The 24,893-nt window shown below is 37.2% G+C and overlaps 1 protein-coding gene across 1 annotated transcript in view; it reads left to right on the top strand.

Moving 5' to 3' along the window:
• The window catches only part of LGR5 (leucine rich repeat containing G protein-coupled receptor 5), a 93,424-nt gene that overhangs the window by 25,117 nt on the left and 43,414 nt on the right, over nt 1-24,893 (top strand). The window contains exon 2 of the mRNA XM_033059115.1: nt 13,530-13,601. Within this exon, the coding sequence (XP_032915006.1) occupies nt 13,530-13,601 (72 nt within the window). The remainder of the gene's footprint in view (nt 1-13,529; nt 13,602-24,893) is intronic.

Raw genomic sequence — 24,893 nt, 5'->3', positions numbered from 1 at the left:
TGATTGAATTAGAAAAAAATGATGATGAACCTTAGATGATCATGTTTTAGTTAAAGGGGTTTTAATTTAAGATCAGGATGGCTTGAAGTCCTTGCTTTTGCCCATACTGTTCAGAATCAGCAGGATTCGAGATGAAAATTCTGAAGAGTTTCATAAAATTGTACAAATGAAGAATTAACAGAACCTGCTTCACAGTTCTGGGAAAAGGGATCTCTAGAACCTCTAGTGGATTGTGAAGGGATATACCGGGGCTTTATTCATGAGGCTCCTGAGAGATTTGTGGTCTTCAGTCAGAACAAATGCCCACAAAATCTCCTCTGTGTTCCTTTTAATAACAACAGTATTTATGAATGTAAAAGCATGTGGTGCTGTATTCCAGTCTGTCACAAATATGTTAAAGTTGAGATTCAAATGCCAAGACCATGACTGAGGGGGCATCCTTCACCTCTAATCTTCACATCACTCCCCACATGGGACAGGAGAACAAAGCCAGGAGGTGGACTGCTGCAGACTCTTTCTACCTGGTGTGTGGTGTGAAGAACATCATTGTGCATCCCACCAACTCCAAACTCCTCATGAAGGGAAGGGAAGGCTGACTGGGTTCTGCAGAATGTGGAAAATAGGACAACACATCTCAGCAGAAGACCTGCTTTTGCTTAGTGAGTGCTTTGACTTCTGTCCCATATTTCATTTCTATCTCCACCATTTTCATGCTGGCATCCATGTTGCCACCATTTGGGAAAGGAAAGCAGCAGTAACAGACTGTGGTGACTGTCTCATGTGAGGTGACCAGTGGTCATAAGAAGCCAATGTCACGTAGCAGTTGGGTGTTGTGGTGTTCATATGTGCTACTTGTTCATTCCAAAACAAATGAAGCCTATAGAACCCACAGACTGTCTAAGGTTTACAGTTCTTAAAAAATTATGGTGCATCTTCACCAGAAAGAACCATCTATTATGCCCCACTTCTCTCCACAGGTTCAGGGGAATGTTGTTTGATTTGCTCTAGGTGATGCACGGGAGAAAATAAAATTCTCAGGACATTCAGTACCAAGCTTTTACTTGCAAACTTTAGAACATTATGATAGAATAAGGTACTTGGCAAATTTTAAATAAACTTAGGCAACTTTAACTTATCCAGACATACACAGGCACTTACAAGGCATTGACTGGAATTTTTTTATCTAGCTTACAATATATTTTGAGAAGAAGTTAGTAGAAGAAAGAGATAAAGAAAGGGTAAGAATAGAAAGATATTACCACCGGTGGATCCAGCAGTGGATCTTGATTGTTTCAACATAGATGTCTGCTGATCTGAGTGATGGTCACAGTCTTGGTCTGCCAGGTTGGGTGAAGCCCATGGAACACAAAGTTCAGTGAGTTAAGATATGGTGAGGTTCAAGTGGGAATGTCCAGGTACCTCCTCTGGGGGCAGGCAGGTGGAATTTTGCACTGTCAGATGCAATGCTGTGGATCATGTGCAATCTTCTGGTGGAAGAACCTAGAAATGAATCTGGGGGAGCTTCAGGGGTCTTTGATGGTTTATGACACCTAAGGCATGACAGTTGCCTCTCATTAGAGTAGCTGAGCCAATTATGCCCCATCAGAGAAGATTAACATCTTCACACATGTCCCAGTATCATCCCAGAGGGAAGTTTTACACCTGAGCCAGTTGCATGAGGAAGGACATGATAAAAAACACTACCCCACCTCCCAGGATCTGCTGCTTATCAGCCTCTTCTCTTACCTGGCTCAAATCCCAGCTTCTTGCTAAACAAAGGTTGATGTGTGGTGGTCATCCTCTGGTGCTCACACCCGCTGCACCAGGGCCATTACCTTGCACACTGTCAGCAAAACTCCCACTGCTTTTGCAAAGGGCCAATTGTTTGAGCCTTTAACCATTAACACTTCAGTGCCTCACTCCATCACAATGTACATTATTCTGAGTTATCCTTCTGGCTTTCTGATGGAGCTGGCTGGAAACCTGAACTTGATGTTAGAGAAAAATTGAGAGGAAATATGGAAAAGAGAGGGTGAGGAAGTAAAAATCAGCAGAATCAGCTCATCACTTTGAAAAAACACCAGGAATGGAAACGTACTGAAAAAATTGGATCAGGCATGAAAACCAAACAGAAAACAAAGAAAGGCTGTAGCACCAGAAAATGTCACACTTTACACTCCTTAGTGACCCACATGACATCTTGCCTTTAAAGCAACAGATTTTAGAAATTTTAAAACAACTGAGAAATATACATAGAAAATTTCCCTGTGAACCTATGAGTACTGCATGCACTATTTCAGGGAAACCAGTGTGCTGTTGCATGATTTCCACAATCATTAAATACTGTCTGTTGGGTAGAACCTGGCATTAGGACCTTGTAGGCCTGGCATGATGTCTTCCATCCATGGGAGGTACTGGGAGTTTTGCTACCAGACTCAGTGGAGCCAGGTGTTTACCCCCAGGCACTGTTCTAGTGCTGACATTGGTTTGCTGTATTAGAGGTTTTAAGACTCGTAAATAATAGGGCAACTGATTGTTTCCAACATTTTTATAACATTTGGAATAGAAAAAGAGATCTTGGAAAGTTCATTTTGTGAGCAAAATAGACAGACCAGACAGGTGCAGTATTAGGACACACTATTTCACACATGCACACAGGTGCAATACAGTTGGCAGCAACGGTTTACATTCGGTAAAAGTTTGTTTTGGCTACTGATGTTTTGTGGTATTGTTCAATACTATCTCCAGGAAGATCCCAAACTCATATTTGAAGTCTGAATCAGAGACTGGGCAGACGATTTGGCTGAACAACACCAGTTAATTGCTTACCCTGAAGAGATTTTCTGTTGATCATCATAACAATCACAAGAAGTGTGGGTCATTGGCCTCCAAAGGAGGTTGCCAAACTGTGGACTATGTAAACTCTATGAATAAAAGGAAGGAAACAGAGATCCTTTTTTCTGGATCAGAGTGCTGCCTCTGCTCCTACTAAATATTGGCTTATCCTCTGAACAGCGCAGCTGAGCTCAGTAGAAATAGTTGTTTGGTATTGTGTGGTATTTGGTATTGTAAAGCTCTGGTCCCATTAATGTAAGTTGTAAAAGGAAATAATTTCTCGAAAGAGAGCACATTTTTATACTAGAAGGAGTGCAGCTCTTTCTAGTATGATTGTGCTGGTATAGGCACATGAAAAATATGTGCCAGCCCAATACAACTCATGAAGTCTCTCTACTAGATATTTCCCCTTGGTAGGGTGACTTAGAACATCTCAACCCTGCTCCTTGACCTGAATTGTTTGAAATTAGCTCAAGTATTTCGGTAGTCTGCCTATCTGAAGGGCAGCTGGTCAGTTAGGAGCAAATTAAATGTGTGGAGACTGCATACAAGTGATGTCAGTATAAGATTAAGGATCTAGTATTTATGTATATTAAGACTGTTTTATACCAGTCCATGTGAAGGTATCTCATGATGAAAGTGAATTTTGATTATTTAAGAAAAAAAGAAATCATTATGTGATGGAGAAATACAGTGTTTTTAAGTACATTATTTTTGTAAGAATCAAGCTACGTATTTCTTGGCACTTACTGTTGCAGCAATTTGGATGTTCAACCAGTCAGGGAAAGATTCAGCAGCTTTGTCATTCCTCTGAGCTCTGTAGGAGGTGTTGGAAGAGGCTGTCAGCCAGCCAGGTGCTGGCAGATCTGGAAGCCTATTGTGTTTCAGCAAACAGGCTCTGTCAGACATGAAGGGAAGATGTGCATATTTTAAAAAATCCACAACTTCCTATATCTGAGGAACATTTACAATATTTACATCCTTTGCAGAAGATCAACCTGCATTAGTCCAAGCCAAAACTGCTAACTGAAATAAGCCAGTTCTGCTTCACCTTTTTTATGTATTTCCCCTCTGTATTTGGGCTTGTGGAGGCACAAGCCCCATGGGTAGTGAACCAATTCAGGGAACTGCTTTCAATTAAAACCAATTTTTTTCCCTGCTGAATATTTTTTAAAAATACAGATCAGTCAGCAACTGTGGCTAAGCAGCATCTTTACAAGGAATGAGCAGTTCTGGGTTAGGGGAGAAATCAGGAGAAATTCTTTTGGTAGCAATATTAAATGAAACTGAGTGTGTTGATAATATGACATCCATTGGGTTGTCCATGCAATAAAGAGAAGAGTCTGTAAATAATTATTTCAGCTAAGCAACTGCACAAAAATGTTCAAATTGGTACTTCAAAGTAGAACTCTAGTAGGTGTAGCATAGCATGTAGCTGTGATGATGCTCTGTAACATAGCATAATTTTCTTTGGTGAAACTCTTCAATTACTGTTCAACAACACAAGGTAAAACTAAACTAATAAAAGCAGAAATGACTGTGCACTGCTAAAATTATTGGACATTAATGGTGTTTTCCAGCCTAAACAGTTCTATGATTCTGAGTCTATGATTCAGCACCAGTGCATAGGCAAATAGAAACTTACGGGATAGGAGTAGCGAAGAAAATTACCAGCATTTTACTGCTAAATCATTTGGGGGGAAAAAAAAAACCAAAACCAAAAAAACAAACAAACAAACAAAAAAAACTCTTGTCTTTGCTGAATTTTATTTTTGCCATTTCCTTTACCAAACCAGAATTTCACCCACAATATGTGTATTTTGCAGTGAACTGTTTTGGGAATACCCAATGTATATATTCACAACACCTGCTACATTATGTCACACAAAGTGGCGTTGTGCAGAGATCCTGTGTTGGGAAATAGGAACAGTCATAGGATCATCCTGCTTTACCTGGGATAATTAACCTCTCTGAGGATATTCAATGTGGTAATGCATCTTCTAGCTCTGGACCCGGCTCACTCATCTGTACCCTGGTGAGTTTTGCACTGTGCAATGAAGGAGATGTATTTCCTGCCCTGAATACAGGTCTGCTGTGCACAGATCTCCAGATACCCATGCTTCCACCGTCACTTTTTAAATGTGTTTATAGTAGGTGTGCTCAAAGCTGTTTGGGTTAAAATTCTTCAAATCTGTGCTGTGGAATTGAGTTTTGGGAAATTAAGATGCATACAATAAATTACTTACACTGTATCTTGTTATGAATTAAATCAGGCTAATCATGATTAATTTTCACCCTCAGAAGGCTCACAGAAGTGCAGTAATTTCATGACCATAAGGTGCACCGGACTACAAGGCGCACTTTATTTTTTGCAGCGAGGAGCTGCGTGGTGCGCAACAAAGTAACGAATTACTGGCAGGTGCTCAATTTGCAAACATTTTTCAAAGATCGGTGTAGCCTTTAAATGCAGCCCCAGGCGCCCTCCCCATGCAGCGGGCCCCGGCACTTCCGCCCGGCGCCGGCTGGCACGGCTCACGGCTCCCACCGCGCAGCTGCACTGCATCCTGGCTTCCAGCCGGCCAGCGACTGTGCCACTTCTCCCTGCTTTCCTGCCGTTGGTGGTGCCACTGCAATCCCCTGCTTCTTACCGGCCGGCGGCCACACCATGTCCCCCTGGCCAGCAGCCGCGCTGTGTCCCGGCGTCCCCCCGCCCGGCGGCCGCAGCTCCCCTGGTTCCCGACTCAGCTCACAGCTCGCACTTCCGGTTTTGCAAATTTCGCAACTTTGTACATTATATAAGGCGCACCGGACTATAAGGCGCACTTCCGGGTTCAGACCAAAAATTTAGTCAAAAGGGTGCACCTTATAGTCATGAAATTACTGTAATCTTCAGTATTTTGGTGAAGGTGAGTTTTAAAATTCTTTTGTGTAACATATAATCTGTGTTGTACATAATTTATGGTTAGGTATACAGTGCAATTCGCTGCTGGTGAGCCATAATAGTTAATTTAGAAATTTGCACTGTATAACTTTAGAGTTATAGTTTGAATCTTTGATTTTGTTCAGATATATTTTGAATTAGTTTCCACTGTAGACAAGGTGTAGCATGTCAATAAACTAACTATCGTGTGCTTTTTGTACCTTCTCCTTTCATATAAATAACCATAATTTAGAAACAGCCTCATTGAAACCAGAAGGATGAAATTATAGACAGGGAATTAGAAGAAAATTGGACCCCCAGTCAGGGGAGGAAAAAAAAAAAAGAAGAAGAAAAAAAAATATTTTGGTCATTTATGTAGCAAATAGTTGTAAAAATAAGCAACATCTGGAGTGGTACAAAATATTCTAAAACCAAGGGTTTCTTTTTCCCAAACTTGGTCACGTCTAATAAATATCTCTTGTCAATTTAACAGTGCTGTTCTTCATCAAAATAAGATAAACAGTACTTGATAAACAATAAATGAAAAACACAATAAACATACTGGTCGTTGTCTTCATAAATTACAGTAAAAACTGATGTTATTTTCCTGTTGTATATTATTTTAGTATTTGAACAAGATTAATCATGTATGCAGTACTCATATAATCTGTTTGAACTAGTGGAGCAGAAACAAGCAGTAACTCACAAAGTAAAAATGTACTAATACAATGTATGGGCATGGGCAGAAGAGGAATTCCATTCAGTCCTCTTGTAACTGCCTCTCTGGCTTCTCTATTATAAAATATTCCTTTAGTTATTTAAGTTGTTTAATATGTAGGTACAGCAAGTGATTGACAGGTTGGAATGTTTTTGTAACCTACTCTGGTAATGATTCCTTAGCAAACTGAGTCTTCATCCTCAAATGAACAGCCATGAATCAGATTTGAAAGGAAATGGTTCATTTCATCTAGTGAGCACCATGAATATGATGTTAAAAAAACAAAAAAATCAGAGAACCAGAATCTTTTTACCTAAAATGATATGTCAGATACTTGTCAGATTAATTCAGCATTGGGTGTGTTTGATCTGATCTTTGATCTTTACTTTCTTTTTTTGACCCTAATTGTTTGCTCTGACCTGCTCCCTCTGCTGGAGTCTTGGATAAACTGAATGGCAAAATTGTTTCCTGAAAAGATTAATCATGCACGTATTGTTTGCTTTACAAATGTTCTGCAGTCCAGATATAAGTAAGACTTTGATGGCAGAATTGCTTGTGTTCAGGAATAATGCATGGTGTTTAAAATCATTCTGTTACAGAGCTTCTACAGTAATAAGCGAATTTTGCTGTCTGTGACATCAGAGGAGCTCAGTGGCATGTGTTGGGAGTGCAAAAGTCTGGCCAAAGCATTTTGTTAGTTTGTGTTGAATCCAGATGTGACCTATCAGCCTGGTTTGCCAGGATCCAATGTTTCATGGGCCAATACACAGCAGCACAGAAGAGATGCAGACAGAGCCCTCCTGACCTTACTGGATCACCTCTGAGGTTTCCCTAAGTTCACGGTGCTTGATCCTCACCATAGCTATCTATTTGCAATTGCAATGGCTGGAACAAGCACCGCTGGTGTGACTAGGGAAGGTGTGAGAGGGACAGAGGGAGTACTGTCCATTTACTGCCATAAAAATCTCCGTGAGGTGTGCAGGCACACAGCCTCACTGCAGGGTCTGTTCTCACACGACCACAGAACAGCATTTGCTTTTTGCAGGTCATGTTTTAATACAAAGGAGTTGAGTCTCTGGAAAGAGTGAGCCTCAATGTCAAGTAACAAAAAATTTCTGTAACAAATGTGCAACAAACACATTTAGCCTTACACTCCTTCATGTAAACCTGTTTCATGGGATCTGTTGCTGTTAATTTGCTATTGCAAATAATATTACATAGGATAATAAATTTTTTAATATTTTATAGTAGCATTTTTCATTATCAATATGCAGAAGGGCAGAAATATACACACTATTGCCACTTGTTATTTACCTTGAATACCTTGAAAGTGAGATTTCCTTATCTGTGTAATATCTATAATGGCTCTACTTCCTGCTAATCTACTACTACTTCTAGAAGATTCTTCCAAATACAAAGACATACACTTCAAATGTGAATCATTTAGTGGAAATTCATGTCTTAATCATAGTTTGCTATAGGATCCTTCAAAGAACAACAGATTAAGTTTGGAGCTAGTTATGAAAAGAAGTGCTATGGGTTAATTGTCTGAAAACGCTTACAATGCTTACTTATGCACGCTCATACTCTGCCCTGTGCTGCTCTGCAAGGGTGTATTAAACATGCAAATACATGACTAGCAATTTTCCTGTTGACTTTGAAAGATAATGTAATCTAGGAATATTAAAATGAAAATAAGGTCTTTTTTTCTTAGTCTATTGACAACGTATGCACTGTACTTTAGTAAATTAGTGCAAATGCCATGACTAATTAAAAGGGTGCTGGACCACTGATCATCAGCGTCATTTTCGTCTGTGTTACATAAACATCTGTTTGTCTGTGAACGTTACTTAGCTATTCAGTGTCTTAATTTCCTTTCTGCAAAATGATGATAATTATTATTCTATTTATTTATTGATACCTTCAAATGAAAACATCTATAGCAATTTATTTGTAAGAAAAGGGAACTTCTATTACTACAGTGTTGGCAAATAGATTTATCTCCTTAATGTAGCTGTAGCATATGAAGATACTTTCCATAAAGGATGAGGCGCTTGCATTAGTAGATGGCATGCGGTTAATAGCCAACATATTCTTCCATTGTGCAGTGGAGCTAATACCAGCTGTATTCTGCCAGTACTAGGACAAGAGTGCTGTGTTAAAAGGATAGGCAGAGCAAGGGAAGAGCAGAAGTCAGATTCACCTGTTTTCATTTTGTATTACTACATGTAAGCTAGTGTCAAATTTTGCTGTAAATTAATTAAGGAAATTGTCTTCGTTTAGAAACTCTTCTCAGCTGTTAACAAATAAGGGACTACATTCAGTCTATTGACAATACTTTATGAGTGTGCTTTATCTTTCAAAGACTTCCATAAAAGAATTTTTAATACATCTTGGATACGGCAAGCTTAGAAGAATCAAAATTAATAACCAATCCTAATAATAAGTCTTGATATTTTTTTAAAAATCAAACAGGTTGCAACAGGCTACAAAATTAATTGTCCTTAATATTGGATTATTGTATTAGACCTGGAATGGATAGACAAGTTTGTACCATTCAGTTTGATAAACATTTAGCCTAGCAGAAGTTTTGCGTATCCCTAGGCATACTTTTGTTCTCGTTTAAAAGACATAAATATAATGTGAAAAAACTGATCTTCCAAGATGAATAGTCACTGAAACATGTCTTGTAATAACAGTTAATAAAAGATTAGTAATGTGGCCTGCAGACTCATCCATTATATGTTGAGAACTAGTTCACTTAACTTGTTTTACTGGCTTTCTGGAACTCATTGTGAAGTACCCACTTTTAAGATGGTAACTGGATGTTTTTTCAGTGTGTTTATGTATGGACAATAAAACTGGAGGAAACAAAAACCTGTTGCATTTGCCTTCTTGGATGCTGTTTTGCAAGTGCTCAGAATTTGCTCATCTATTCACCCAGAGAAAACAACAGATGGATGCCTGGTGCAGTTTTCAATATCTTCTCGTCTTCAAAGATTTCATCAGATTCCTTTAACAAGTCATCAGAGACACTGCATGGTGATTGATTGGCACAGAGTATAAATAAGATATCATTATAGTGAGCTGTGTTGCCAATGCAGTCACTAAAGCAAAGCTTCTTATCTTTTGAAAAGATGGAAGTTTCATTTGCTGGTATGTTCCTTTTATAGTCAGCAGCTGGAAAGAGGCTGTGGGAATGCTGATGGGAGAAGGGACAATGCATTCATCTCACTGTTCAAAATAACATCTTACCTTTTCAGTACAGTATGGCAGCTCATCGTGGTTTTCACCGAGATAGATGTGGGACTATGGCTGTCTCTATGCGGAGCATTTTTAAATTAGGGGATACTCTTACCATATTGCTCCTACTGTCATCAGTGGGGTTTGTATGTGCTGTAATTCTGGCAGTTGGGAGTAGTTCAGTTGCACTGACTTGTTTAAAGGTTTTCAGTATTCAAATAATTCTAAGTTTCTCATCACCGTACTTTGTAAGAGTCTACCAAGATTTGATACAAAATCAGAGCCATTCCAATGAAAATAGTTAAAGTTCCAGTACCTTAATTTTAATATTTTTAAGCATTACATTGCAAATGGTGATGTGGAAGCCAGCTTTCATCCCCTTCTCTTTCCTAGAGAGAGCAAATTGCTAAATTTTACAGATCGGCACTGAAAGGAGAAATCAGAAAACCCATTTGAAGGAAAAAACCTATCATACATGCAGGACATAAGACATACCCACTGCAATTGTGATTATTTTTCACAGTAATAATATATAACCCTAGAGTTTACCACCTACTTGTTTCTGGCTGTTAGCTGTGCTTCATCTAGCTAATGGTTGTAAATCTCATCCTAGCCACATCTTCTTGGCAGGATGGTCCAAAATGATAGCAAACCAAATTGCTGAGAATCTCCTTTATTTATCTACAGAGCACTGTGAAGAATTTCTGTTCAGATACCCAAATTTTGCAGTATTGCTCATACAAGACCCAGTGACTATTGCATTGCATTAATCCTTTTTGTTTATCTCACCTCTCTGAATATCCCCCCAGAAGTAATTTTGTGCCATGACACTTCTCTCCCTTAGTCATTCCACTGAACAAAAATTTAATTAAATGCATCCATGGTAACTCTGAAACAAAAGAATATTCTGAATCTAAAAACTGTGTGCACAGACAAATTACTGCTTTGCCAGTGTTAGGGATGTGTGGTTTTTTTCAGGCGAAATAATGTCACCTATTTAGCCAACTGGTACAGCTGGAAGAAGTAGAGAGTTTTGATTTCTGTGCCTGAAAGTTTCTCAGTTTTTCCAACTGTGTCAGCTAACCTCATCAAATACATTACCTCATTGTCTACCTTATATTCTTAAACCCTTACAGCTACAAGAATAGCGCATTGCTAACATTGCCTGTTGTTTGTGTACATAAATATATGTAAATATAAGAGAAAGAAAAAATATCCCAGGAAAAACCAACAGTGAATTAGTTGCTGGTACGTTAAAAGCTAATTTAAAAAGAGATTATTGAGCCACCCTGGGGAATAATTTCTGTTACCTCCACCATCCCTGAAAGTATTTAAAAGATGTGTAGATGTGGCACTTAGCGACATGGTTTAGTGATCAACACATGGCAGTGCTGGGTTAACGATTGGACTGGATGATCTGAAGGGTCTTTTCCAACCCTAACAATTCCATGATTCTGTGAAATATGCATAGGTAGTGTTTAGTAGTTTGGTTACAAGAAAACACCTTTGTACATTATGTTCCAAGAAAAAAATCATGTGGGAAAAAAAGTAACCAATCTAAAAGAAGGAAAGTATTTAATAAGTATTTAACTGGTAGGTTTAAAAAAGTTAGAAGTTGCTGTGGTGTACACTGGGAAAAAGGAGAGGTTCTCCTCCATCATATGATGTGGTACACATACTTTACCACGTGAGTGGAGTCCATAAAGGAGACTAGGACAGAGCAGTTCACTCTTGGAAAATCCACCTCTGAGTTCTAAAGATGTTATTAAGGAAAATGTACTTATTGTTGATTTTCTCCTTGGGCATCAAAGCACATAATGAAAGCCACTTTCTCTTGTTCTAATCCTCTTAAGATATTAGGGTCCGGTCAGTAGACTGCTTCTGACTGTTTAGTCATGGGGTCCTGTGGGTGATACAGGCAGACAAGCACTGCCTAGCAGCAATAGAAGTTTATATGCTAGAAAAGCAGGCTTCAGGTTTGTCTCATCAGCCAGAGCATTGGTTAATGCTAGATTCATAGAATGCCCTAAATATGTGTGTATCTGAAGAGGAATCATTCCCATCTTCCACCAGGGCTGACTTTTTAAGTCTAAAATGTGATTTGGCATATTTTCAAAAGCCCATTAAGACATGTGTTGAAAGTATCATAATCAAAATGATCTTGTTAAAATATTGGGTTTATCTTAATATTCAGTAGTATATAATTCACTACCTGGATGAGTTTTTCTTTTGCCAAATAAATCCATGTTTTTGTTCCTTTGCCAGAATAAATCCTTTGAGTCTTTATCAAAGTGAAAGGGCAATAACCTGTTAAACAGTATGAAAGAATTAGGTGATAAAAAAGGTTACAGTAAAAAATGAATTTAATAAGTACACATTTCTCAAATTATACTTTGATTTTGAAGTGAATGCAGAAACCTTACTCAACAGTGATTTGATAATTGTTGTAAAGTATTAACACATTTCCTTTATTTCAAAATCTCTATGTGAAGTATGTTTTTAAGTTATACATTTTAAAATTCACCAGAAGATCAAACATCTAAATTAACTATGCTGACTAAAAGCATATATTCTGTAATGTGAAACAGACTGTGAGTAATAAGAACTAGATGGAGTAGGAATAGGATGCCTACCCACCAAAGTACAGATAACTTATTTACCTTGCAAGCTCTCAACAGCTGGAAGAAATAAAGTTATCTAAATAGTACCCAAAGTAGCTGGAAACTATAAGCACTGCTACAAATGCATAGATATGTTTAAATAGTGGGGAGTTTTAAATTACTGTATAAATCACTGTTTAAATTACTGTGTACTGTACTGCATAAATATGCAGGTCACTCCTAATTTTATTTTAAGAATCTACAGAAATTTTGATACTGTTGTGTAAATTGTATCTTTCACACCAGATTTTATTATGCAATTTGTTTACAGTCTTGGTGCTCAATGAAAAGCAATTATAATGATACTGTAGGGCATGGGGAAGACAGTGGAAAACAATGAAAAGGCAAGTTAAGAATAAAAGGGTATTATATGAAATTTAGTCTAAAATATAGCTTGAAAGAGCTCTGACAGAGCTGATATGGCTGGTTGTTTCCTGTACCAGGAACTACCATGGAACCCCACAAGGAAGTGTGTTACAGAGCAGGATCACATTACACCCTTGTTTTATGGTTCATTTCACTTATTTAATGCAATTTGAGTACCTGTAACAAAAGAGCACTCAAAAAGGGAATGTTTATTATTTGAAAATATGTCATTTCTGTAAGTGAAGTTGGGTTTTGGGGACACCTGATGTGTCTGTGTGAGGCAAGGCAGATCGGTATGACCATGCGACAAGCTGAATGGCACAAGCAGAGCGTTTCCATATTCATGAAATTTTAAGGATTGTGCAGATAGTTTGTATCAGTTTGCTTTTGCCTGACTACTTTAGTAAATCAAGTGTACTACAGTGCTACAGCAACAAAAATCATAGTAATTTTCCTTTACTACTCCAAGTAAATTTTAATATAGTACAGTGGTTTATTAAGATTATGTCGACCAAAACTGTTGTTTAGTGTTCCAGCTGATTTATAGAGTGTGATAAAACATTCCAAAATCTCTGGAAATGAGGAACATGCTACAGCCTGTATTGGTTTTACAAAGCTGTGTTCGTACGAAAAAGGAATGTTTAATGTGCTAAGTAGATAATGATTCATCAATTCTGGCAGAGGAACTAATTTTTATTAATGTAGTACTTAAAAATGTGTGGAATGAACAGCTGGATGCCACAGTTGTGGCATGCCGTATTAAGCCTCTGTCTGTTTTCCCCTACAGTGATCTCAGTATGAACAACATCACTAAGCTGCCCTCAAACCCTGTGCACAATCTCCGCTTCCTGGAAGAGCTGTAAGTATCATTGTATCCTTGATGGGCATAGTCAGCACTAGACACATTCCTGTGTTTGTCTCTCATACTTACTGTGGGAACCAGATAAAACAGTGCAGGAAAGCTGTCAGCCTGACACTTTTGGCACATGCGGAAACACTTAGTTGAAAAAAAGAAAAAAACAATTGCTTGTGATTCTGGAAATGAACTTATAAAAGAGTTACCATGAGGCTACAACTTCTCTAAGCAGAGACAGAGCCAAACAAATTAAAATTTTTAAACAAGGACTGTTTAAAAGAGCTGGATTGCTTTTTGGAAATAGTTAAGCAGCAGGATATTAAAAGTTTGAATACTGGCTCATGTTTATTAAAATCCCAAGTAAAGCTGTAATCAAAACCAAAACCTGCTGCCTTGTTCTGTCAGTGTCAAGGACAATTGAGTCCACATTTCATAGTATGGAGGCTTCTTGTCCTAATCACTTTTAATTACTGTTTCCTTACTCTTAAACTTAGCATCCCTGAAGGCTGACTGTAGAGTGCAGAATCCTGAAAAAGCTTAGTTACGCTATCTGCTACATTCACCGTGGGGAAAAAGCGCATTGCGAAAACTAGCTGATCGAGCACAACATCAAAAGAGGAATGTTGGCTTGAAGTGGTGGTGAACTAACCAAAAGTGAAAAGTATTGTGCATTCATGAAACCTGAGTTTGGCAGTGACTCTAGTTATAATGGCCCAGGCTTAAAAGAAAATTTAGGTTTCTGAGGAGTGATGGAGACTCTATAACTGATGCTCCATAGATCTTGTGAAAAAAAGCAGGCGCCTGTATTTGCATGAGTACCTCTAAGTATTGATTAAAAGCCTTTTATGAAATGCGGCTTTTAAGATTTTAGAACTGAAAACCTGCTTTGTTTTATTAGCATGCTTAGCTGCTAACATGCCATAAAACCCATGTAAGATGTGCAAAGTCATGGGTGCTGCCCTTCTTGCAAAGATGCGGTCTTTTTTTAAGCTATGAAGTGTGTATAGTCCTCTGCAATTTAGGTGGGTATTGCACTGTGCACTGACAACTTACAGTCCTTGCTAACATTCAGCTGAATTTTGCCACCTGGTCTTTCTAGCCAGCACCTACAAAAAAAAAAAAAAAGAAAAAAGAAAAAAGAAAAAGAAAAAAACCAGCAAAACAAAAAACAAAACAAACAAAAAAATTTCAAACCATTTTGTATGCTAACTTTGGACAATACACTATTTGCAAGCAGCTTTTCCTTTCCTGTCTTATTTTTATTACTCTCAGCACTTCTATTTGCATGGCTTTATTTCACTTTAGTCTTTCTCTCTTCCTTTACTTCTTTTCTTTGGTTATCAGTATCTGTCTTGCCATTACTGCAACTTTCAAATATTGTAACAAACAGGTACATAACACTGAGGGATGTCACACACAAGTTTTAACAATATTCAGTGCACATAGAGTGAATCACTCTTCAAAGCCCCTGCTTGTGAAGATCTTCATCATGTTCATATTTGCCTGTCCAATCTCCTGTCAATTGTAATAACCCTACTAAAACCTTTCAACCCAATTGCTCTTCAGCCATTAAAGGAAAGAATTCAAACAAAAGTTTGAGCTTTTTCTGGAAGGAAATTCTAATACAGCCAAGTTACTTCCACTCTTTCATTTTATGATTAGGTTACAGAATCACAGAATCAGTGGGGTTGGAAAAGACCTTTGAGATCATCAAATCCAACCTATGACCTGACACCACCTTATCAACTAAACCATGGCACTGAGTGCCACACCCAGTATTTTATTAAACAACTCCAGAGATGGTGACTCCACCTACCCAGGCAGCTAAATGCCCCAAATTGTAAGACTTAAGTCAGTGCCTGTGAAACTGTTCTGTGGTGTATGTCATCTTCCTGATCAAGACCTTTCAAAGTGTTCTTGCCTTCTTATGCTGGGCCTACCTTTTTCACTGGAAATATTAAAACTTTATTCTTACAAGCCTCCATTCCAAATTAAGTAATTCCAGTCTTTAAATGCTGCAAGCACCAGCAAGGTATTTATTTTTTTACTATGTTTTGTTCTACATACGCATAATCAACTCTTCCATTTGTTTCACACACTTCTAGAAGTGTGAAATAGAAGCCAATCACTTCTATTTTTCAATAGTTTAATGCTGTTTCATGAAATCCTTCTAGTTTGTATTCACTTTTAAAATAAGCTTAAAAAACTGAAGCCTTGGAAGATGTGAGGCAGCTGATGTGAGGCAACTTACTGTGCTGAGAGATTGATTGGCGTTCAGAGGCATGCTATAAAATTCAGCTTAATATTACATAGAAAAAGGTATAGACAATGGAAAGGAAATTTTTTATTTTATTCAGTTTTAAAGTAGGGGAGAACAACCATTGCAGTTCTCATACTCCCCTGTATTAATTTTTGAGCAGTGGTGATATATATAAAAATTATTTTTCCCATCCAAGCATTGACACTTGATTTTTTTTCTAGTTTGTCTGAGAAATCTGGGGACTTTGTTTGTGGGGCTCAGTTAAAAGGCAGTCTTGAAAAATATAACTTAGCCCACAATTCAGACATTTTTAGAATTTGATTTTATGAGCTCTTTGCTAAAGCAATGTTTCATTAAAATTAAAATCCATCTTAGAAATGTCTCTCTGATCTTTGACGTAATCAACAACAGGAGCTTGAAATGCAGCTTTTAGGGTTTTTCTAGGGTTGAAAAAAGTCTTATTAATCCCTTTATTAGAGACCTGGCTCAAACATCTGATATAAGCTCAAGACTGAACCACTGAAATTTAGCTTAGATGTTACATGCTCAATGCCTGATTTGGCAATACTATTAAGTGATTACCCTGAAAGAACTGAGGTTTTGTTAAAACAGTTAAACTAATTGTTTTGATTCCAAAGCAGTGGTGTATAAGACAGGTTTGTTTAGCCAGTTCTGACCTTCCAGGCTGAATTTGATCCACTTTTCTAGCCAAGGTTAGACATCTCTACATGCAGCATTCTTGCAAACCTGATGGTCATGACTGGCACTTATTCTTAACCGAAGGCTATGATCACTGAAGTAAAGCGTATTGAAAATGTGTTTGAGGTGCGTGTTCCTCTGAAAATTTTGGAAAACGTTGAAGACTTGGGTCTTTCTAACTCTCAAAAAATTAATTCTGGGCAAAATCTTTTATTTGTGAAAATGATGGACCTTTCAGATTTAATTTTCTCTTAAAGCATATATGACAGAACTCCCACCAAGAAAGAAGTGTTTCAGCTGCTTGATTATCAGCAAGTTGCTCTGCATGAACTTGTACAACACTGTTAAGTCAAATTCTTAATTATAAATTCAAAATAACTGCAGATATTTATCAGTCTGACCGAATCCAAGACTCACTCTCATGTGGATTATTTCTAGACATATGTCATTATACAGGTTGTGTAGAATGCCTGTTCTAATAGCACAGTGAATTAGAGTAATGCATGGAAAAAAGGTTTTTTAAAAAATCTAAAGGGTGGGACTCTTAACAGTTTTAGAGGCAACTACACCTGAGTGCAGACCTAACATTTTGTGATTAGTTACACTTCAAAGCAGTGCCTGAAACTATTTTATTTTATAAATTAATATCTCAATGAAATGTGAGGAAGAAAGCCAAAAATAATTTAAAACTATTTGAATCAGACCTACCTACAAAATCTCTCCAACTAGATATATATCCACATATACATATATATGCATAAATATATGCACAGACACCCACACATGCACATATATAAGGCATTCATTTTAATTTTAAACACAGGAACATTCCACAGATAAGTGAAGCTTCAAGTTATTTGATAAAAGCTTCAAGATATTTGATAAATTGCTATTTTCCAGCAACTTAAATTGGGTGTTTTAGTAAAACAGCAACAAAATAACTTTGTATTACAATTACATAACTACAGAGCCAGACAGTCCAAAATAACCTCTTTTCTACAAAATCGAGCAATTAAGTCATCCCAAATTATTTACCCTCTACATACAAGTGCAAGAATGTTTTCTGACACGTGGTTATTTTAAAATAATCTTGAAAATCAAATAAATGTATCTACAAAGTTTTTTAGATTGATCCTGGCATTATTGTTGTGGTTTCTAAGGCAAAAGTGCCTTTAAAAGTACAATTTAGTGTAATATGGAAGTGCAAAATTGCAGATCTAATACATAAGAGATGTATTATGTGAATCTTACCATGATTTGTGTTGAAATCCCTTTATACTCCAAAAGTGGTCAAGAAGCCACTCTGTATATGAAAATAAAGTCCTAAATTACCAGGCATGATCCATTATGGGCTGGGTTTTTGTTTTTTCTTTTTACTTCTCCCTCTGTTTGCTCTTTCTTGCTGCAAAGAGGTTTTCTATAGGAATTTGGTTATGGGTTAATGGGAATTAGGTGTTCTTTTCCCCACTGACTCAGAGTCGTGGGACTGAGATCTGTGGTCATGTACCTTTTTGAAAACTGAGAGCATTTGCTCTTGGGGTCCTGTACAATCTTTATTTTTGTACTAGTGTAAGCATATTGTGAAAGCAGATTCTGTACTTTCAACTATAACATAAGCAGGTAGAAAACATGAAAATCCTGCAGCCATAGTCCAAAACTGTTTTGAGAAAGTGAGGGATTTGTGTAATTTACTTCAACAAGCTTGGAGCATTATCATTAGATACTAAAATATTTCCTAAAGGTTAATCTGCATAAATTTAAAAGCCTCTAAGGCAAGAGTAAAAACGCTGGCAACTGACATGCAGAACTGAAATAAAAACTGCGCAGCACTGAATGGTCTCAAACTGTCCATACATTCCAATGTCACTTCAATACCAGTTTTACAGTTCTTACACAGCAGGATTTAGCAGAGCTGGTCCTGGTGGAAATTGGTTTGTGTCACCTCCATCAGCTAAAGTTGCAAGAACTGTCACTGTTAAATGACTTGTGATGCCCTAGATAATTTCAGAGTGGTGCACAATCTAACATCTAAGTTGTGAATTCAGTTTCTTCATATAAATTGCAAATTTGGTTTCTTCACTTCATGTGTGCATCCGTGTGGGTCAGACTGACTCACTGTGTTCAATACACGGTGTTTGCCAGCGAGAAGTATCTGTCACCAGCCCAGCAAATGGCACTCATCACACTGAAAATTCTGTTGCTGCAAGACAGATTTCATTGATGCCTGAGGACTGTGGTTTCCCAACTTCGCTTTAATATAAGAGCTGTGCACCAAATCCTGACAGAGGGAAGTGCACCAGTTGCCTTGAAATATGTTGGTAAAAACTGTAAGAAGATGTTTACCTAGTTAATCAGTTGGAAACAATGACAAAGGTTTTCTCCCCTAGTGTTTCCATGCACAGTTTAAGTTTACTAGAAAAGAACAAACCCAAGCATAGGAGAGTCCTACTGTATGAGCTAACAACTTGTAGCCTTTACCTCCACAAAACAAGGGCCCTGAGGTTCTGGAGCTCTCACTGGCTTTGGTGCCATCCCTTTGATGCCCACAAAGTGAGTAACAACAAAGAACTCGCCCATGTGGATGTGTCAGCCTGACATCCTCCAAACTGCTCTTTTGGCCATCTTATCAAGAATAACAAGATGAGGAACAGGGGGGAAAAAAAAAAAAAATGAAAGAAGGAGAGAGAAAAGCAAATGCCTTACTAAATCAGAGATGCTTGCATTGTTTGTTGAATAGCTCATGCTGACAGATAATTTTTCTGGAAATGTTAATGTAAATTGCATGGAGCAACCTTGACACTGGAACTGCTGTGCATCTGTGAGGTAAAGGGGAAGAAGGGGAGATGGTGGGGTAGGAAAAAGATAAAAGAAAACTGAAAATATTGAGATATGCTTGCAAACAGAAGCAATAAATGTTCTCGGTTGATATCCAAGAGACCTTGTCAGAGCTGCTGCGTTACTCTTATTGAGTGTCTGTTGAAGTTTGGTTTTGGCTTGTAGCTTATAAATGCTTTCTGGTACTTGTAATTTATTATCCAGCAATATTCATTAGGAACTGGTTTAGAACATCAAAAAGAGTCATTGGAAGTGCTTTTTGTGTTTTGCGATCAATACAGATAGTGACATTACACTTAATTAAGCTAGGGTGAAGCATGCTATCTGTAGATCCTGAGGCAGGATTTTAATTTAAGTCTTACACATTCTGTGTGTACTGCAGTAGCAAATATGCAGGAATAATTTCCTTTTTTTGTGAGTGGAAGTTCAGCCTGTTTGTAGACTGCTTGATTTCAGTGCAGTGAGAACTTTTGGTACCTACACGGGTCAGTTTTTTTCACTTGCTTAGGATGATGGGTAAGGAATTCAGACCACATCACATTTATATCAAATAGGTTCTCAAGCACAGTAGAACCAAAATCTTTCCTCTAAGTTGTTTTTTGAATTTCCAAACAGGAGTAACCATAATTCCTCCAGTAATTCATTGCCGTTGCCTCATTGAACCACACAGAAAATAGCAGCAATCTCAAAACCTGCATCTACACAATTTGTGCTCTTTGCCTATCACACTGAAATGACTAAACAGCTAACATTTTTTATTATTTTCCGTTTCATCCTACTGTGAGGTGTTGCAGTACACTGCAACCAGTTCCTGCTATTAATGATTATTATTTTCTGCCTTTTCTGATGATACTGACACTACTGGGATGAAACTAAAACCAGAATCAGAAGTGTAAATGACACTTGGGAGACCCAGCCTAGGGAATACTATGTATCTGATCCACCGTTTATTGCTCCGTCTTACTGTAACATTTAAATACTGAGAAAGACATTTTAACAATTTTAAGACCGTTCTGAGAGTTGTGATTTGGTGGCAGCATTCTTCAAACACAGAAGTAGGGCCTCTTAATGATTGTATCCATGAGATCGACTGCTAGGAATCAGTGTGGGATGTCCTGGCCAATGCTGGAGTCGGTCCTGAGAGCTGTCCTTGCTGCAGTTGGAAGGCAGATACTTGGGTACCTGTTCAGCAGAAGGACCAGGTTGTTGTCAGCACTGGCTAGGGACAGCTTCACAAAGGAAGAGATCAGCTGTCTTTAGCAGTGATTGGATCACAACCATGCCAGATGCAGAAAGAGTCTGTTCCTTGTATAAGTGGAGAAAGAAACAGTATGTTTTGAACCATACTCTAAACTGACAAAAATCTATGATCTGTTTCATCAAAGCCAGTTCAAGATCAAATACACACTGATTTCATTCCAACTGCTTCAGGTCTGTTGGAGCTATTCCAGTTTACACCCTATGAGAATTTGGCACAAGCATTTTAAAAGGCAATTAGGCCCTAAAGCAAGAGCAGACTGTGTTATATTTGAATTTCCAACTAAACTGTAAGTAGCAATAAATGTAACATACAGCACAATTATGACTTGCGCACTCTCCTCCTCTTATTTAAAGAAAAGAGACTATTTTGTTCTTTGATCTCTCTGATCATCAGTTTTTTAATAGATCATTTGACTTACATTTCTTTTTATATTACTGTAATTTTATAGTTTTAATTAACATGACAGATTGAAATATAAAACATACAGACTAACATTTAAATTCCTAGGCTAGCAAAGTAATTATTAAAAAACTTTTTGAAATATGTGCTGATATTGTCTGTGAATTATTAACACTGTAATTAATCACCCATTAATTCATACATTTCTATTCCATTGGCTTGAAAATAACCATTAATATACATAAAATTAAACTCTTATCTCAAAACTTTAGGTGACTTTGGTTAAGTGCTGTATGGATATCCATATTGTCAAAGCTTTTTTGATGTAAGTAACAGTTCATGTTACCTATTTATCAATGTATATGTAAGCTGAAGAAAATTAGAAATAAAAATATATAAATTATATACTGGCTATATATAGGTGGAGTAAGTATATGTTGTATTGTGTGCTTGTGTACTTTTGACAAAGTTTGACAGGGAACAAAATTGAGACAAGAAGATTCAAGAGTGGTAAATTCTTCCTTGAACAAAGGCAATTTTTTTATACCAGAACAAGTTGTTCACGAAAAAGATTTTGTTTTTTACTATATTTCCACGTTGTTCCTTCCCAAATAACCATTTCCTCCAATAGAAATTGGGGTAGTAGGTTTAGGATTGATAGTAATGTTATTGATGCAGCTCCTCAGAGAGAAGTAAATTGCTGGCAAATATGATACTGTGGCAGGATGCAAATGAGAGCCCCATTTCTACTTGTGTCAGCACAAATTTTTCCCCAGACTTCAGTGAGACTGATATTTCACCATGGATCTTTATCAGGTATCCAGAACAATTATGGCAGTTGGAGGAGGCAGATCAGGCTTTTAAGAAAAAAGTTTCAAATTACAAAGAGAGTTTCTTATCTGTACACAAGGTATAAAGGACACAGTCCATGATTACATTAATTTTCATGGAATTTTCTGCATACTAGTGTTTTAGCAGCAAATTCAGGAAGGTACCACATGCAGCAGAACAGTCCCATCATTTGGGGTTTTTCACTGTCTCGGGTCTTGTGAAGTTTCAATTTATGTTCACAAAAAAAAAACTCTTCTAGGTGATTTCTTTGCAATTTTGTGTCTGGAGTGGTTGTTAGCTGCAGCATATAATGAAGTAAATGATGAATAGAACATACAAATATAAAACTAACTGGACTGTGACTCTGTTGATATTAACCTAGTCATGTATATAGATACAGATACATAAATAGATATATAGAAATAAACATATCCATGAAAACATTGTCAATGCATCTGCAGTCTTTGCTCTCATTCCTTAAATAAAATCAGCAAACCGATAAGTGAACAGAAGTAAAATGCAGAGTCAGAGACATACAGAAAGGATTCTAGTTCACAGAATTATTCTTTAGAAATCCATCTGTACCTTTACACAGTTGAAGAAAAATTTCAGATTGCACTCACAATTCCATTCTGTATAGGACATTTCACTACATGGGAACTGATTAAATATAATGCAACACAAGTGATGCAATGATATATAACCTAATCTGTATTAAAGGGCATGCTCTGACATTAGTCTAGAAACACTGAGTCAGTCTGGTATTCATATCATAGTTTACTGGCAAATACTAAGAGTCAAATATATTTATCAGAAATTTCAGTGTAATGAAATTCTACTTAATTGTATCTGTTCTGAAATACAGTTACAATGGTTTCACTGCGTTTTCACTTTGTAATAGTGAAGTTTGACTACTTTTACACTGTTTATTCCCATTATATGTTGTCACACTGAGATCCAGTGTCATGTCTTCTCCTATATATCCTATACCTTGCAATACTTGATAAGTAACTTGTCCATTGTGCTAATCCTGTTACAACACAGAATGAATATTGATCAATATAAGCATATGCTCTTTCCCAAGGAGACAGGTACCTCCCTTTCATGTCTTTTCTTTAGTTTTGGTACTACTAGATTTGGAAGTACACTTCACAGATGCTTGATCAGCATTTGCTGAACTATATCTTACTTAAGCAGAGAAGGAACGCAGCCACTACTAATATTGTACTGTCACTGTCTTCTGCAGACTAAGAAGTAGCTGGGTTAGATTTCCTACAGGTTCTCTCTACAGTTAGTGGAAACATGTTTTCTTTATTAAATGCCACCGGTTTTTTATCTGTAGAGAAGACTTTTTAGTGTTTCAAGTTCACCTCCATCCCAGCAGTTACAGAGGAGATGCTTGGTACCAGGTAAGGTTTGTCCTGATGCAAAAAACATCCACACAAAAAGTTGGTTTGAGCTGGCAAAGAAAAATTATTGTACTAGAAATGTAAAGTGGAGAAAGAGAGCCAGTCACACCTTTTCTTAGGTCTGGCCATAGGCCATGAACATGACCTGCAGCACTACAGCTATTCCAACGGTGAGTACTGATTGCCAGTGCAGCTCAGTGAAAATGAAAGATATTTTATAAATTACTGCCATTTAAAAGTATGGAGGACACTTGCTTTTCTCTCTGCCCATTTATTTTACATCTTTTAGAAAGAAACTTGCAGTAGTATAAAAACTATGCCTAAGGCAAAAGTATCCTGTCTCCAAGCATAACAAGTAACAAGTGCTGAAGGAGATATGTGGTGGCTCTTTTCCAACCTCCATTAATTTTCAAATTTACTCAAAGCAGTGCAAGTTAAATGTAAATCTAAAACAACATATGGCAAAAATAGGCTCCTTTTTGATTACTTTTTCATTTAAGAGTTGTGATATATTTAAGCCTGAATGTACTTAATGATATATCTCTAATATGAGAGGTTTTTAAACTAATGTCAGAAATGCTTAAAATAAAATAACTTTTAAAAATGGATATTCAAAATTGTTCAAACATTAAAAGTCTTCTATTTAGTTATGTTCATTCTAAAAACAGGCAATTTAATTCCTGCTCTCAGAAATTATTAACTACTCAGCTATAGGGACTATGTCCATTTTCATTTGTTTAGGGAAAATTATACATATCCATTCAGACTAAAATTACTATCCAAAGTACATCTAAAATTCAGTAAAATACTGGGAAGCTTCCTTCAAATTATTTTAGTAATGGAAAACAAAGTCCCTGAAGTGGAGAAGAGTCAACCCTGGTAGACACGTGATACATACTCTGGTGTCAACAAAGGGATGAATTTTCCCTTATGCCAAGGTTGGGAATAGAAGCACAGTAATAGCAAGAAGATGCTGCAAGGAAGACATTAAAAATTATCAGGAATAAATAAACCTAATTTCCTAAGCTTTGCAGCATGCCATGAGGCTCTGATGTGCTAACTTTTGTCCAAGGATACTGAAAAAGCCAGAAAACCATCCAAATGGATAATTTTTGCTCATTTTTACCAAATACAGGCTGGGGGATACTAATGGGCTGGGAAGATTGTACTGTCGTGCCAGAAGTGGTTTCATAGATAGGTGCTTTTGCTGAGCTTGTTCCAGAGAAAATCATGAAAAGTGCATTATGAAAAAGGGTTTAGTATTGTAAATGAAGGTCAGACAACACCATTACATCAAAAATAATTGTTGCCAGATGTCTGCCTTTTCTGACACTGTCAGATTGCATGGTGAAAGAACTACAAGGACATACATATCCGTACATGCCATTTGTGATGTACTTGATGTAGCCTTATTTTGAAATACATAGGGCTTACTTGAAGAGTATGTTCTGCTGCTGCATCAGCAGAGGAGTAAGATAGTTCTAAGTACTGTCTGTGAAATTAGTGAGAGCTCTTTTCAAATTGAAAATTATTCAAAATAGAACTTCAAGAATGACCTGAGGTTGAAAAAACCTCATTAGGAGTAAATAGAGATGTTGTGC

The sequence above is a fragment of the Catharus ustulatus genome, chromosome 4, assembly GCF_009819885.2.
Source record: "Catharus ustulatus isolate bCatUst1 chromosome 4, bCatUst1.pri.v2, whole genome shotgun sequence".
Taxonomy (NCBI): domain Eukaryota; kingdom Metazoa; phylum Chordata; class Aves; order Passeriformes; family Turdidae; genus Catharus; species Catharus ustulatus.
Note: the sequence above shows the minus strand (reverse complement) of the source record. Positions and strands in the feature narration are given on the sequence as shown.